This window comes from Pungitius pungitius, chromosome 4 (assembly GCF_949316345.1).
Source record: "Pungitius pungitius chromosome 4, fPunPun2.1, whole genome shotgun sequence".
NCBI classification, from domain to species: Eukaryota; Metazoa; Chordata; class Actinopteri; order Perciformes; family Gasterosteidae; genus Pungitius; species Pungitius pungitius.
The window spans coordinates 20,223,047-20,240,121 of record NC_084903.1 but is presented as its reverse complement, the minus strand read 5'-3'; the positions used below and the strand labels follow the sequence as shown (position 1 = coordinate 20,240,121).

General features: G+C 43.4%; 1 protein-coding gene across 2 annotated transcripts; it reads left to right on the top strand.

Moving 5' to 3' along the window:
• Nucleotides 1-306: 306 nt before the first annotated feature.
• Nucleotides 307-15,654, top strand: cylda (cylindromatosis (turban tumor syndrome), a). Of its 2 annotated transcripts, XM_037488171.2 has the most exons (17): nt 307-641; nt 1,557-2,092; nt 3,794-4,105; nt 5,588-5,693; nt 6,363-6,464; nt 7,080-7,196; nt 9,496-9,884; nt 10,355-10,520; nt 10,614-10,755; nt 11,376-11,498; nt 11,712-11,803; nt 12,080-12,146; nt 12,879-13,011; nt 13,588-13,696; nt 13,781-13,899; nt 14,276-14,492; nt 15,073-15,654. In XM_037488171.2, the coding sequence occupies exons 2-17, from the start codon at nt 1,601-1,603 to the stop codon at nt 15,255-15,257; spliced, it is 2,871 nt and encodes a 956-aa protein (XP_037344068.1). In that variant the 5' UTR covers nt 307-641; nt 1,557-1,600; the 3' UTR covers nt 15,258-15,654. The 2 variants fall into 2 exon arrangements, with proteins under 2 accessions (XP_037344068.1, XP_037344078.1); XM_037488181.2 differs by lacking the exon at nt 7,080-7,196.
• The last annotated feature ends 1,421 nt before the right edge of the window (nt 15,655-17,075 follow it).

Here is a 17,075-nt window from a genome sequence, read left to right as displayed (position 1 = left end):
ATTGTTTATTAAAACATGACACAGATATGACATATAACGTCCCAACAGTATATTAAGCAATTGATAGATTAAACACGGTCATAAACACACTTCAAATTATTTCTTGATTAATGCAGTAGTATTTTGTAGTCCCGGGGACAGCATCTTCTTTTACTGCCCTGAATATCTGCCCTGAGAGCTACACTTCAACCTAACTATGTGTTCTGCCATTCATGGGAAAGCCCCACAGTGGGGCTTGGTTACAGGCATAATGAACAGCCAATCAGCGCTTGGAAACGGAACGACGGACCAATGCATGCGAGGGAGTGCATGATGTCATACATTGAGTTTCGTGAGGTCGTCTCCTGTAAATAATATATCGGCATAGCTGTAGTGATACACTGTATTATTTCACATATTTTCGCATGGAGAGCAGACCTAAATGCTGATACTGTCGAGGTTGGCAGTCCTCTGCCAGCCCGCGTGCTATCGCTTAGCCCACTAGGCTAACTTTAGCGTATTACTTAGCTGGTTTAGCTAGCCATTTAGCTAATCAGAGGTTATTTCGGGAGGATTCTAGCTTGTTTCCAGAGGCCTGATGAGATGAACATTTGAAATGACAGTCACCTGTATTCTCTAACTGAACGGACGCGTATCAAAAGGTAAGTGTCGGTTTCCTTAGTACTGAACGTGAATTGCCATTTGGGGGCTTTTTAGCTGGCTGATACGTTAGCTACTTCCCTCTCTTAAAGGGCCTGTGACTGACAGGTGATGACACCCTGCTGCTCTGGTTATCAGGGGAAAATGTTCACGAAAATGAGTCCTCATACGAGTGTCAGTGGTGCCGAGACTGGAATAAACACCTGCAGCCGCCTTTGTGGTCGTCACGTCGGCCAAACGGCTAAAACGAATATCAAAGCGGATCAACGGCTTTATAGGTTCACTTTCAGTTTTCTACCTGCTTCTTGCTGTTAGCCATGACAGTAATACCCTGATTGTAACACGTTACTATGACACTACATCATTTAGTGAAAACAACAATATCATCACTGTGTTCGCAGTACTGTCACACATGAAGCAAATGACGGATGAAGTGTGCCGTTAAAACATGTGGCACGTGTCATCAGGGGAAACCCAGTTCCGAGTCTTGCCCTTTGGTGTTTGAATAAGTCAACCATCTGCTCACAGTCTTTTTTTTCAGACTATTCAAATCAGTGAATATGAGCAGTTTCACACGAGAGTCTGTTTAAACAGCACAGCACAGGGATGACAGGTAGTACACAACATTATTTCATTATTTGATACAAGAACAGGCATCGGCTTCTTAAGATGGAAAGTTAACTTTCAGATTTCAATGTGTTGTTCGAGGTTTTCACCGAGTTATTCTGACCGTAAAGCAATTCAGATTGTTACCAAATGTCTCAGTATGTTGTTTGTTATTATTGTATTATAATTGATCCAAGTTTGTATATGTCTTAAATGAAAAACATAATACATGTATATGTTTTGTGTATGTGTATACATACACACTATATATTTAATTTATTTGTTAATTCATTAGTCATCTCTTCCTACAGGTCAAGCTTGCCTTGATGTTGGACCTTCCGCCTAGCATGCAGCCATGAGCTCTGCCCTGTGGAGCCAGGAGAAGCCCAGTGGGGGCTTCAGGGAGGACTGGCGCTTCTACATTGTCATAAAGGAGTGTACGGTGGAGAAGCCTCCCCAGAAGACCCTGAGGATCCCCCGCGGCAGTCTTGGCCAGGCCTGCCAGGAGCGCAACAGCCTCGGCAGAACTCTGCCCCCGTGCAAGGGCAAAAAGAGTCTCCGCGTCCTGGACCAGACCAATGTGGTGCTGAGCCTGGACGAGCGGGACGTCCTGGAGCTGGACGAGAAGCTGGCCGAGCTGCTGTTCCCCATCACCAACTGTGAGGAGCGGTACGCCCTCCTCTGCAACAAGTCGCGGCTGGAGCGCGTCCGTGACATTGACTGCGGTTCGAAGGTGCGCGTCCAGCTGCGCTCGGGCGATGAACCTCTGCCCGGTGTGGTTCGCTTCAAGGGCTCGCTGCTCCCCGACAGGGCCCTCTCTGGGATCTGGTTTGGAGTGGAGCTGCTGGTGAGAAATATTTTTGTCTTTCGTTTACGGTTTTTAGACTGTGTGTGTGTGTGTGTGTGTGTGTGTGTGTGTTTTTACTCTTTAGTCATTATGACAGGACAAATCTTTTTAACTTTAAGTTGCTCAGTACAAATGAGACATCTATTCACGAAAAACCAAAAAGAAGCCAGTTTCAGCTTGTACAGGAAGTACAGCTTGAAAACAATATCTGCAGATGCGAAAAACAAAAGCACAGTTGCAACCAAACGCCGCCGTAACTGTGTGTCCATTATGATTAAGAATATAATATAATAATGTATTATTACATAATAATAAATGAAATATCGCAAACCAGCTGTCAAAAAGAAACATGTTATCAATGCTGTTCATGTTTCAATCCAATTCAAAATAAACAGCCGTTGGCACCAGCTGACTGTAGTACAGCAAATTACAACGCTCACAATTTGCTCATTTATTTAGAAGACACGGACAATGCATTTCCACCCCCCATGACTTTCTTTAGTGGAAGGGCTCAAGGCAATTGCAATGATACATCTGTGCTCATGTTCTAAACAAGATAAATATACAAATAAGCACGGTAGACAGAATTACGTGATATTGTGAGGCACAACATACGCTGTAGTTTGAGTCTGCTATTTTAAGGTCAACAGACTTTACTTTCAACACACATTGGAGAAGTAATGCAAAAGATAGACCAGTATTATCATCTAAATTGTGCAAACAAATGCAAATGTCTGCTTTCTCATGTGTGCCTTGTGTAGACAAAGTGGACCCTGAAACAAATCAAAGTGTCTGCTCCTCGTGGAGCTATTTTGTTCACAGTTTGGAGATGTTTGCACAGAGCACAAGGCAGCGCTTCCGAAGCACAAAGAACTGCTAAATCGTCACTGTTGTGTGACTTTCGCTATGACAGTGTCACTTCTCGGCACTTACATTAGTGCATCACATTGGTTTTGACTTGATGGATTAAACGATGCACATGTTGGACCGTCAGATGTCAGATGTCTATTTTTATGGACTGCCTCTATTTCTGTCTTTTCTGAAACTTTAAAGATAGACACTCGCTACATGTAAAAACATTTTTTTGAGAAATCTGAACCAAAGAAGCTGTAATTTTACTGACACAAAGGCAGAAGTTTGTGTGAACTATTCCTTTTAATCTCATCACTAAATCGTATTATTTGTTGGTCGCGCTGTTCATTCTGTACCGTATGTACAGCAGGACTACACAACACAAAGGGTTACTTATTGCAGCACAATGTTGTTGTTATTCATCCAGATGGCGTCTTCTTGTAGTGGGCTGATGGAACTCAAACTTTCCTACCGTAGCTCAGGCCTCAGTTTGCACACATGCTTCAGATACAATTCAGATTTATTGACCCCACCAAAAAGAGACGACTCTAATTCATATCTAATTAGCATGCGGGACAAGGGGCACACTATGTTTATAGTCTGCTGTGCGACAGCATCCAGCAGCTGTGCGTGAACTTTTTGAATGCATTTATCATTGCAGAAGTTCTACTTGTATTCCTGCTGCAGTAATCAATCTTATTTAATCACAGCTCTATGATGTTGACTTCCCTTCACTGAAAATTGCTGAGCAGCCTCGCTACCTGCCTAGCTTTTTTTTTTTTTTTTTACAACATTAAGTTTCTCATCCCTCACGCTCCTGTTCTGTCTCATCATCCTTCCTTCACTTAGGAGGAGGGCCGGGGCCAGGGCTTCACGGAGGGCTCCTACCAGGGCCGACAACTTTTCCGCTGCGAGGATGAGTGCGGCGTGTTCGTGGCCCTGGACAAGCTCGAACTGTGGGAGGATGATGACGTGGAAGACTTTGGCGAGCTGGAGGTGGACCACATCAATCTGGTGGAAGATGACCAGGACTTCCCCCCACTGGAGATCAACTCCAGGGTCCTGGTGCAGACCAGGGACGGGCCGGAGAGAGGCACCACCATTTTTTGTGACCTGTTGCCGGGCAACGAGAGCCTGGGCTACTATGTGGGAGTTGACATGGTAAGCAAAGCTCTCTCTGAACAGTTATTGTATCCACCTGTCTAAAAATAAGAGCGATACTAGGCTTAGATTCCTGCCACTTTCTGTGAAATTAATGGAACATTTCTAAACAGATTTTCTCCAGCCACCGCCCAAACTAAAACGGGTCTGGTCAAAGCTGCTTCCAGAGCTTGTAACTTTTAAAATGCCAGCATTGTGTAAATGAAACATTTGCTAAACAATAGCAGCTAGTGAGGTTCTGCTTGCAGTCAGGCAGCACATTTAAAATACTTTCCGCTAACTTCTCCTTTTGATCGTTTTATTTTAAATGCCAACATGTTACTGCATTACATTGTTTCAGTACTGGTACTCTCTGAATATCACAACACAAGTTGAATGTACTTTGTATCTCTCTTTTGTCTCTCTTATGTCTTAATGTAGACTATTAATAATCGTTTGTTTCATCCAGAACTCTCACAACGGAAAGGAAAGTTTCTCCTGTAATGTGAAACAATCCTTTTAACTTATAGAAATTGAAACAGTGTTTGAGATTTCATACAGTGTCACAAAACATAATATGTAATATATTCTTACAGCCCTAATTTCCCGCTCATTTAGTGTTGCTGTCAAAATGTTCCAAACCTGGTCAGTGTGACATTTAGGTAAACGTTTAATATGTTTCAAACACGACCGGATGCTTCGCCATCTTCAGAGCAAACTTGTAAGAATGAATTTCTTAAGTTATCACCTCGCTGTGTTTTTTTGTTGTTTTCTTACGACCGCTCCTCTGTACGTTCAGGCAACGTGTCTTCCTCCCCGCGATCCCAGCAGCTGGTATCTATGGCTACGGTTGTCAGGCGGGTGAGGTATTGTAGTCGTAGAGAGATCGAAACACATAACTGAGGCATCTGACTGCTGATCGTTAGCAGCAGCAGCAGCAGCAGCAGCAGCAGCAGCAGCAGCAGTGGCCCACTCAGTGCATCTGAGCCACCCACACAAAGGCAAGGCAGTCACGCGGGGAGTGAGGTAAAGACTTAGTGCTGTATGACCCAACAGCATGGCACGGGGCCAGCAGGCAGCCGAGGAGAGCCCACTGCCTCGCTCTGCGTCCAGCCTCGCCCTGCCTTCTCGAGCTGGTGGCACTGGACCTCTCGCCCGATCGTAGATTACGCCGCTGGAACTGGGTCCTGGAAGCCAAAGTGCAGAAGCAGAATAGCGCGTTTGAGCCTTGCGGAGAGAGCCGAGCGTCCAGTTGGCAGGATTTGTGTTGGAAAAGCTGTTGTTTTTTTTTAGCAGGGAGAAAATGAGATGAGCAGTTTTGGATCATAACAACACAGAGGATCAAGATTGAGCATTGTTTTTTAGAGCGGTAAGACAAGAGACCTCTTTAATCTCCAAGAAGATAGCAGGGGAAGAAGCATGTGTGGCAGCCGGTCCGCCTCGCAGTGATGAAGAAGAACGCCCGGCAGAGTCGCAACTTTCTCATGTCTCCAACTCTTTCAGGACAATCCTATCGGAGACTGGGACGGTTTGTTTGGTGGGAAGTTGCTGTGTAATTTTGCAAGTTTGGAGCACACACGACTCGTCCCCATCTGCGACGTAATGCCAGGTGAGTCACCTCCTATTGGTCCCAGGCGTGTGTGTGTGTGTGTGTGGTGAAACCATAACAGTTCCTGAGAACATTGGGCTGTGCCTGTCTTGGAGCGACTCTGAGCTGCCTCCGAGCGTTGTGAGTTTGTGTTTCGCTCGCAGCGGGAACAGAGAACCTTTTGTGTTGACGTCTCACTTGTTTTGGAACGTCAAGTGAGATACTCGGGCTCTTTGTTCCCCACATTGGCATATTGATTTGTTTATGTGTTGTATGCCGCCTCTCTCACTCTCACAGATTTGCAATCGAAAATTGCAGATTTGCAAGATCCTCAATCTTGAAGATTTCTCTATTTTGCAAATTTGCCTTTTGAAAGCCTTTCTTTTTGCACCCTCTAGACCGGCTACATGAAGTATATTCTGTAACTTGGAGATACTTTCAAACATTTGCTAAAATTATCCATGATGCCGTTACAAGACAGTCTAACGGGAAGGAAGAATAAAAATACCTGGTTAGAGTTTTGTCAGTGTGAAGTTAAATTCAACATCTTCCAGAGTCTTCCGTAATCTCATTAAAAAAAAAGTTATTTTCTCAAGTTCAAAAGCATGAAGTGGGTGACATTTGGTGCATGCTAGTTTTCCCCTCGCTGATGGGGCTGTTGTACTAACAAAGTGTTTTTGGGCTGTACAGAATATTCCATGCAGGACCAAAGGCTGCAAAAGCACAGTTTTGCTCCCAGAGGCACCAACAGTGAAAAGTCGTCCTCTGGCCAAAGCAAACCAAAGAGCAAAGGTACTGCACTGCTGTTATGACACATAGACGTAGACGATGTACCGACCGCTTGGTGTGGTAATTCTTAAAGGAGCGTTCCATCAAAACGGTTGGTTGGGATTCTACAAAAGCAATCAACGTTTTTTATTTTTCAAATGTCTTTACAAACATGCTGTTTTCACAAATTGTGATTTGGAAGTGGTAATTACCCCTCTGAGGTAGATACGTCTTTTCTTCGATTTAGAGATCTCTAAAAATTTAAAGTTTTGATCAACCTTTATATTTTACGGCCAGCAGAGCTAAGAATAACACGAGAATAGACAATTTCATCAAAGAAATAACAGTAGATGCTTTACTACCCTTTTCACAACTTATAAGAAACTCCTGTTGAAGCTGCTTTGATTTTGGATTCTGTTCCTACCGTGATCATTTATCCTTTTTAGTTTTTCCTTGCACGAAATGCAGAAAACTCATTGCAGTTGCTGATTAATTAGTTAAGATTATTATTATTATCGACCTTATTTATTAAATAATCTCATTGGATTCTTTACCCTTTTAATTCTCACCCGGCCTGTTCTCAAACACACTGATGCACACGCACACGCTTATCTGTTTCTGTCATGTACTTATTTACAGGATTAGGTCATCATTGTGGAAGTAGAAGCAAGTCTGAATTTTACTATACTTTAAATGGCAGCTCTGTTGATCCCCCCGCCCAGTCCAAATCCAAAAGCACATGGTACATTGATGAAGGTAAAACACGGGGACTCGTGGGGTGTCAACCATCGCACCGGCAAGCTCCTGTTTACGACAAGCTACACACCCAGCCACTCAATCTACTCTCTATTTACTAACATAATAATGGGCTCCATTCCTACTGGGTCTCCACTTTACTAAAATAATTGTGTATTGTGGTACTGTGGGATGAAATAATCAGAAGTGTCCTTCAAAGTAACATACCACAGATCGTAGAAGTTTTAGCAATTGGTAATCTCATTTATGTGAACTTGCTTCTCCAACCTAGTAAAAATGTATCCTTGTTTTTGATGTAGTCAGTTTGGGGATTTATTTTTTATTTGTACAACTAAATGTTTCTCAATAACTAAACTAAATATACATTTATTGTAATATTAATATCAATCAAATTGATAATTGTTTATTATTTACATCAGAACTGCAGTTGGTAACTTTATTTTTATTTTGTTCTTATTTGCCATAACAGTAACTAGATCCTAACAGAAGTACATGAGGCAGAAAATGCTGGAGAAATTATTATTATTAATTAAGTTATTCTGCCTCTTCTAGTTCAGATAAAGTTTCAAAATGGATCATAGTTCCATAGTTCTGACATTGCACCTCCATAATCAGTAGAAATCTTAAGTTCTATTACAGGAAATGAAAATAGTTATTAGTGTTTTAACAGGTTGGAGAAATGCAGTTCCATACAAAAAATATTCCCTTCATTCATGTATAGGTTATTTGATGTGGTTAAAATAATGAATGAATAAAGTATGTATCTAAAATCAACGCCCCAAACACGAATTTGTGGGAATACGACAATGAGTAGTTTGTTGCAGTAGCTTGCTATGACAACCTTTCCACTAGTCTTGTCCTTCATTACCATTTCAATGTGATATTCCACCTGCACGGAGTAATTTGTGTCGCCCTGAGGCTTTTAATAATGCTTAATGCTGCAAATATCTCCTCAACTGGCCCTTGTTTGTGGGCTGCAAAATCCTATTTTTAAAAGACGGACATTTCTGTGTCATTCTATTTGCAAGCCGAAGCATTAGTAAAATACTTTATTTCTGGTGTCACTGATTCAGCACATTGTTTGGGGACACACGTTACGATCACATTGCTCATCTCATCACCCTTGCGCATCAGTTGTGAAAAATTTGGTCAAAAGTTGGTCAAGATGGTGGGGGCAGATTAATGATGCACATTATTCTGAATATCAACTAGATAAGCGGTTTTCTCGCCATATTCCAGATGCCATTCTTCTAATGATCTTGACTAAACGCTTAATTCAAATCAACAAATAAAGTAGAAGCAAAGCCAGATGCCAGATACGTTAGGTGATGTACCTCGGCACCCTCTCAAAGGCTCGAATTCTCATCGTCAAAATGAGGACCGCGAACTAACTGGCGTTGCCTCCCCCGCCAGGAAAACGCATTACTTTAGTGTCCGCATGACTATTTCAATACTGGGGCGTGAAACCGTAATGACAGAGATGGCTGACGAGCCATTTTCACAACTGCCAGCTCATCTTGTGAATTTGTCACCTTGTCCTCTGGGTCTGGGATATTTATCTTTGTGGTTATTGTGCTTCCATTACTGTCACAAAAAGATCAGACCACAAACTCCTGTGATTCTCTCGGTGGTGGAATAATTAAGGTGTGGATATATAAAATCTGAATTCTTGATAAAATTGACTCCTCTGTAACGGTAGGTATGCTAGGCATTCTTCTTTTTGGGGATTGATAAACGATGTGACACTCCTCCTTCACAAACGCATTGGTTTGAATGGAATAATGTGAGTTTAAAGCAAGGTGAAGCACGTTGCAGAACGCCATCAGCTGGCAAAGGGCGTTTTTAAACTTAATCCAAATACCCGAGTCCACACTGTGGATTGTCCCCAATCCTCAACTGTTTTTAACATAAAATTCTTTACTATCAGAGGAAATTTCACGGCATGAAAATATAACAATTCTTTTTGGACTTTGCATTGAAACGGGACGGTCATTGTTAAGGGATATTAATGACAAAAGTTGACCCAGGTGCAAACATTTTCAGGTACACTGAGATAGTTTAGCTACAAAGATCACAGATCTTTACTGTGGACTTTTGTGGAGGCGTACATCTCCATTGGCAGTGTGCTTTCTTCCTTGGCTTCTTAAACCGGGGCAGCGTCTGAGAATCTCACTTTGGTTAAAGCGGGATTTTCAGCCTCATCTCTGTTACTCTATAAAGCCCGACATCTCTGCATACTGAAGGCTGTCTCCACTATTACTGCTGATTGTTCTTTACGGTTGTGGTTTCTCTCCTGCAGTTGGGGAGGACCCCGCCAAGTCCCTTACCGACACGCCCCCTGACTTCAACCAGTCCTCCCCGCCCTCCAGAGCCCCGCCCTCCACCTCGCTGTCCAGTGACAACAAGTTCCACTCCCTGCCCTTCAGCCTGAACAGGAAGACGGGGCCCGTTGACAACATGAACCATGGGCCTCTCTCCCTTTCTGTCCAGTCGGTGATGGGAGAGCAGGCCGAGCCCCCGTCACCGGCCGCCCCTTCCTCGCCGCGTCCTTCGACGCCGCCCCGAGGCCAGCCGGGTCTGGAGGTGGGCTCTCTGGTGGAGGTGAAGGAGAACCCACCTCTGTGTGGTGTCATCCGCTGGGTGGGTCTTCCTCCTGGCCTGCTGGAGCCTTTGGCTGGGCTGGAGCTGGTAAGTGATTATTTTCCTTTAGATACGTATTGACGGGTTACAGGAAGCGATCAGCTGAATAAAAGCTGAGCTATCTTATTAGCAAAACCTTAATTTATACGAAGCTTTATCTTTTAGTACTCAGTTTGAATGGATTTATCAGTCTAATCAATGGAGTGTTGTCTCATGATGTGGTGAAGGTTTGCTTCCTTATGCATATGACATTATAAATACAGCCATCCATTTTAGTCTTTAGTCATTCATTCCAATGGAAAGTTTACACCATGAATATTAACGGAACGTTATGACTCCACTGATGACCTCAAACATGGACATCTTGTTCTCGTTTTGATCATGTCCCTGCTAGATGAGGACATTTCTAGACTTATTTTGGTTAACTATGTTTCTCTCAGCAATGCCTCCAAAACAAATGTTTACTCCAGTACCTGTGGTTATAAATTGGACTCCGTGGTATCGATCTTCTCCTCCAGGAAGAAGAATGCCCCGGTTGCACTGACGGCACCTTCAAAGGAACGCGCTACTTCACCTGCCCCCCAAAGAAGGCCCTGTTCGTTAAGCTGAAGTGCTGCCGGCCCGACTCCCGCTTCCCGTCCCTGCATCACTCCTCCAACCCCATCGAACGGTGCAACTCCATCGGTGAGTCGGTAGAATTGAGATGATTGAGACAACGCCACAGATGAACAAAAACCTAAGAAAACCTTACACCCACCGTACCGTGTGTCTGTGCAGCATTTGGAGGGTACCTAAGTGAGGTAGTACACGAGAACACGCCTCCCCGCACAGAGAACGACGGTCTGGATGTCATGGTAGGAAAAAAGAAAGGCATCCAGGGCCACTACAACTCCTGCTACCTGGATTCAACCCTCTTCTGGTCAGTACTCCAAACAGTAAATACCTAATCAGCTGCAGTCTATGCCACGTCACATAACCGTCTCTGCACAGTCCTATTGATTGACTATATAGTGCTTCCTCGGCCTGCGGTGCTGTCTGCCCAGAGGCAGAAGCTTATTAGTAAACTGTTTTGACTTTGCCCACCGGCTCCGACAGGAAGGTGTATTCATGCTGTGAGCAGGTCGGTGGATACCGTCTCCTGTGTTGTTTATGCCGAACTGCCGAAGGGCAGTTTGAACTAAGCAGTGAACCCAAACTTCTTCCCCAAACCGTGGGGATCCCAGGCTTTTATGAAGCATCGTCCAATTGGGAGATTACAAATTTTAGCTCTAAATGTGATTATTTTACCAGAAATGATATAAAAACACATTCAGGTAGTTTGGTTAAGTGGGGAATTATTTTAATCAATAGAAAGTATTTTTTATCAGCTAAACAATAAACACAAATGTAAATAATCAAACGCCATTATAGCCACCATATATATTTTTTCAATGTCAGTCAAAGTTCATGGAAAATCCTTTTTTTAATCTTATAGAGGCACGATAAAAGAAACATGGATTATTGTTATTACCGCTTTGTCCTGTGTCTTCTGCTCTGCAGTCTGTTCTCCTTCAGCTCGGTACTGGACACGGTTCTGTTGAGACCACGCTCAAAGACAGATGTGGAGTATTACAGAGAGACCCAAGAGCTTCTACGCACAGAGATCGTCAACCCGCTGCGCATGTATGTCAGAGTGGTTTGTTGCGTACGCACTCGTGATTCACATTTGTAGGTTTTTTACCCAGCGTTCTCAACACTTGGAATGCGTTTTATTTAATTTATTCCAAGTTGAAGCTGAGCGAGAGAAGTTAAAATATGAGCTTGAGTTGCATTATTTACTTCATCTTCATCTGTGAACTTTTCCATATTCGAGCGTGTAACTCTTTCGTCCTGCAGACATGGTTATGTGTGTGCTACTAAAGTGATGAAGCTGAGGAGGATCCTGGAGAATGTAGAAGCTGCCTCTGGGTTTACGTCTGAAGAGAAAGGTACAGATATATCCATAATTGGTCTTTCAAAGATTTCTCATACATTTTCCACTCTGATGTGACTCTTATTGAACTAGTGGCCACACGTATTAAAAACTTTTTTAGGAAGAAAACAACTTCAATAATAATATATTATACTGCGGCAAGATGAACCAAAAGTAATTGTACACATTCTTGTCATTGGCTTCTTTGTTTTTACCGCGTCAGCGCTGGCTGCCTGCAATTATTACACGGAAGCGATGCCTCACATTTATCTATGCACATATTGTATTGCAGATCCGGAGGAGTTCCTTAACATCCTTTTCCATCACATACTGAGGGTGGATCCATTGCTGAAGCTAAGGTACGAGTCAGTTGCCTTTTTGAAAAATATACAACACTTTGTGCATAAATGCAAAAAGAGGCATATGATTTACCAATCCAAAACCGCTCAGTGATGCAGGTTACTTTTCACACACAATCCTGTCTGTGAGCCGCATGTGACAAGCTGCAAATAAAGTTCACAGATTGAATGGCAGACAATGTGGGCAAAGTGGTTTAACTAGTTTTCTTTGTATTGCATTCATGTTTTATGTTCTTTGGTAGTCCGATGAAGAGAATTTGGTCTACTGTAAAGATGGATTATTTAGTAGTAATGGGTTCGCACCAAAGTCTCGTAGTGAGCGGCTCCCAGCATTTTAAACCCACTTCATATAACGTGACTAATCTGAAACATGAACAAACTGGATTAGAAACTAAATGATGTTGCTCTTCACCATTTATCATGCTCACAATACATACAATTAGTTTTAGCTTTAGATAAGATTCAAAGCTTACCGGTTTAATCAGTATTTACTGACGGCATGTTTAATTTACAAATCGCCAAAGTATAAAATAACATATGAGGTTAGGGGAATATAGAATAAACAATTTAAAAATAAATAAGGGTCAAAGCTTTCATAATATAAATACGAAACCTTGATATTTCTTTATCTTGAGATAAATATCTTACTAAGTACTGTTTCTGAACAGTTTACAGTTGCCGTGTTATTTTTGTCTCCCAAGTGTAGAAGATTAAATAAGATTTGCGTTCCAGGTCAGCAGGACAGAAGGTCCAGGACTGTTACTTCTACCAGATCTTCATGGACAAGAAGGACAAAGTGGGAGTCCCCACCATCCAGCAGCTCCTCGAGTGGTCGTTCATCAACAGCGACCTAAAGTTTGCAGAGGTGAATTTTTGTTTCAACTTACTAGCTGTAGAGAGTTAACTAAAGAGATTGATGTCCAGTAATTTGACAAAGTAATGTTCCCCCCTCACTCCCTTCGCCCATTTGTTACATAACTGTAGTCTGCATCAGGGTGCATAGTTTATATCTGTGATTGTTCCTAACTCAAATTTCATTCGATCTGACTTGAAGTCTTTTGGTTGTTTAAATGTGGATGAGGGTCACAAATAGTTCCGTCAGCGACTCTTAAGAAATGAGAGGCTCCATTACAATACTTTGTCCGGAGCCACGAGCAATCCTCATGGTGCACTTAGTGCACCATCTGGTGCTCACCAGACAACTTATTGACGTAGATAGAGTGGTCACATGATCTAGGTATGGAAAGACTTACACTTAGATTTTTTTTATTTTTTAGATCATTTACAAACAAAAACAAGATTGTCACCTCTGTTCACGTTACAGACGTACGCGCTAGGGTCAGTAATAGACTCCTCTACACGCCAGTCCTGGGTTCACTTCCTGTGTACAACCGATGACCACACACACGTTTCCCCTTCTATTGTTTTTCCTCAACGCCAGGCTCCCTCCTGCCTTATCATCCAGATGCCCCGCTTTGGCAAGGACTTCAAAATGTTCAACAAGATCTTCCCCTCACTAGAGTTGGACATCACAGACCTTCTCGAAGACAGTGAGTTGTAGCTCGTCATTTTTTTAGATGAAGATGAAAGGGACCTTTTTTTTCTTGTTTCAACGTGCTGTGTTTGTTATCCAGCGCCACGGGAGTGTCGGATCTGCGGAGGCCTGGCGCTCTACGAGTGCCGAGACTGTTACGAGGACGGGGATATCACGGCGGGCAAGATTAAACAGTTCTGTGAAAAGTGCAATACACAGGTAAACAACAGAGGGCGTCATTGCATCGCCAATTCAGCATAGAGCCTGGGCCAGGATCGTCCATTTGGTGGCGCCAGATCCAAGGGAATCGATTTGCCTCGGTGCAGTCTCAAGTTCCGTTGCACGAGGCTTCTTCGGTAGATCGAAACACGCGGTCCCGCCATTTCACTCACAGGGCGTTCACCGGAATGCTGTCGCATTTACGTCCATAAGTCGCTCACCTGGCAGCGTGACCAACGAAATGTGCTTCAACGCTTTTATTTCGTGTGATCTCAATTATCGTTGTGTGTAGCGTGTTCACCTTTCCTAGGACGCAGTAACAAACCGTCGCTGTGGCGGCGCTTACCTGCTCGCGCCGTTTTTTTTTTTTTTTTAGGTTCACCTCCACCCGAGGAGGAAAACCCACCGGCACGGCAAACTGTCCGTCCCCAAGGAGCTGCAAGACGGTACGGGGCGGCAGGGCAGTTTCCCCCGCCAGAGGATGGAGCTGTTCGCCGTGCTGTGCATCGAAACCAGTCACTACGTGGCCTTCGTAAAGTACGGCAGCGCAGACTCCGCCTGGCTCTTCTTTGACAGCATGGCCGATCGTGACGGTAGGCGTCTGCTGCAATTTTCCGTGCTGCGTTTTTCAAACTGTGGTGAAAGAAGACGGCGTTGCGGGGCCTCAGAAACACTAAACAAATGAATCTTTATGCAAAGTCAAATGCATATAATTATGTACAAATATTTTAGTTCTGAAGTTATGGTTTGTTGTTTTGTGAAGCTTTGAGATGTAGTACAACTATTTATCCTTCTTGTTATAGGATGTGTGCTAGAGCACATTTAATAATAAAAATAATATTTATGTATCACATTTCACTACACATAAATGACTAAATATCAAAATACAGAATAATCGCAGAATAAAAATCAACAAATTAAAGAGTTGCCCCTAACACACACACACACACACACAATCAGTCATAAGCCTGGGAGAATAGCAATAGTTTAGTTGTTTCTATATTTTCCTTTATTTCTGGTCCTGTAAAGATTTTCTTTCATTTAAAAATGTTTCTTTAGATCACTATACTGTAATACTGTCATTGCTCGATGTGACCAAATGACTGAGCTACCAGTGATGTGACTAAGGCCTCGCTGTTGTAAGTGACCACTTTTGATCCTGTGTCTTTGCAGGGGGGCAGAACGGTTTCAACATCCCGCAGGTGTCTCCCTGTCCGGAGGTGGAGGCCTACCTGAAAATGAGCCCAGAGGAGCTGCACACCTTGGACCCCAAGAGCATCCAGGGCCAGGCCCGACGCCTGCTGTGTGACGCGTACATGTGCATGTACCAGAGCTCGACCATGAGCCTGTACAAGTAGAAAACCTCCACCATTGTCCCTCAGCCACAAGACCCCCCCCCTCCCTCTCCCCCTCCCTCCCTCCCTCCTTGAGGAGATTCCCAGAAAAGACCAAAAATAAAAAACAAACTGAAAGGAGAAAGGCTGCCTGCCAGCAGGGGTGCTGTCCGGAGTTAATCCTCTGCACCCCACCTCTCCTTAATGCCTGCCCGTCTGCGGAGGTTGAGGAGATGGAAGAGGGGGGGTGGGGGGTGTGGGAGTCTATTTGCACTGTGCATTGGTGTGTTGTTCGTGCAGGCCTGCGTAGCTTCCCTGTGTGGATGGTGGGCGGCGGATGACGATGAAGGAAAGGTGGGCCTTACGAAGATTCTCTCCCTGTTCAGAGAGGAAGTGGGAGAAGACCGGGGGGGGGGGGGGGGGGGGGGCCTGCTCGCATCGCTGCGGCTGACAAAACATCTGCAACAAAAACAAGGCGAGCTAGTGGGAGCACCTCATTTACCTTAAGATAAGAGGAGTCCTGCTATTCTTAATCACTGTAAAAGACAGGAGCTTTCCCTAATGCTGCATTAAGGAGGCAAATGCAGTGTGCAAATCCTCATCCAACCTGTATGTACTGTTCTAAAAACTTGTTGTAAAATCTCTTGGTAGCATAGATTTCTCCGGGTAGTAACATCGACGGTGTAGATGTCATCCTGCTGTGCAGTCGCATTAAGACCAGAGTATCCTGCTCTCTGTGAACCGGTTTGCATACACCCCCCATCACTCTGTGTAAAATTTCTTTACAGTACATGTTTTGCAGAAACAGATGTAGCCATTGTAAAAGTCTCACGTTTTACTGCATACTTGCTCAAGCAACGCTGCACTTTTGCTCCATCCCCAAGTGGACCTATCAGGAAACATTTAGGTTTTGCGCTCTTTTTTTTTTTTTTCCTCTTTGGAAGTCACGGTGAGTGCTAATTTGTTGGTCGGGAGACATCAGAGTTTTGTGTTACAGAATACAAATGTGCTTCTCCTCAGTAGCTGTAAAGAGCGCCCTGCATTGCTAATGCAGGGTAGATGCCAGATAAATTTATGGAAGGAGACTCGTACAATGGCTCCTGTTGTAAAGCTTGTTGGTGGAGCACTCCACGCATTCACAGGGTCAATGAGGTGAAATACTGGAAAAGTCTGGCTGTTATCTCTAAAGTCAGAGAGTATGACGTGTATAATTTGACATGCAGTGTTTTGGAAGTCTTAGACCCATCGTGTTGATAACTTGACCTAAATTATGTTTTATTGTTTACGAAGCCTGTCGTTGCAAGTATTGACTCTCGCTGCCTTCCATGAAGATGTGACATGCAATGTTTGCAGCCAATGCACCAGATAACACAACAAAGTGTGATGAAATCGTATTTATTGTATTCTAATCAAGTTACAAAGTCCTACATTGTCCCTATTTGAGAAAATGAAACCGGGTTGATGCTACTGGTGCGAGGACTCCTCCTCTTTCTCAGTATAGTGAAGTGAGTCATTGCAGTTTACGCCGTCTCATAGCAACTACTGAATGTTAATAGTGACACGTTGAACAGTGTAGAGTTAACAAAGGGTGGGTGATGAATGAGGCACCGGGCTGGAAACCTCGGGGCACCATATATACGTATTTAAAGAAAACCGTTTAAATTAATTATTTAAAAAGAAAAAAACTCCTTGATTGCATTGTATTCCAATTTGAAAGAGTATCTAAAGCATAAAGTAGTTTGTTTTTATACATCACAAGAAATTGGATCGAAGCGAGGAACTGCACATGTTGGCATCAGCATTATATATAAACAGTATATATATATATATATATATATATAT

Coding starts and splice junctions, on each gene's coding strand:
- cylda (XM_037488171.2), top strand. CDS start 1,601: ATGAGCTCTGCCCTGTGGAGCCAGGAGAAGCCCAGTGGGGGCTTCAGG. Junction 6,465..7,079: donor AAGCAAACCAAAGAGCAAAG/GTACTGCACTGC, acceptor ACTTATTTACAG/GATTAGGTCATCATTGTGGA. Junction 13,012..13,587: donor GCGACCTAAAGTTTGCAGAG/GTGAATTTTTGT, acceptor CCTCAACGCCAG/GCTCCCTCCTGCCTTATCAT.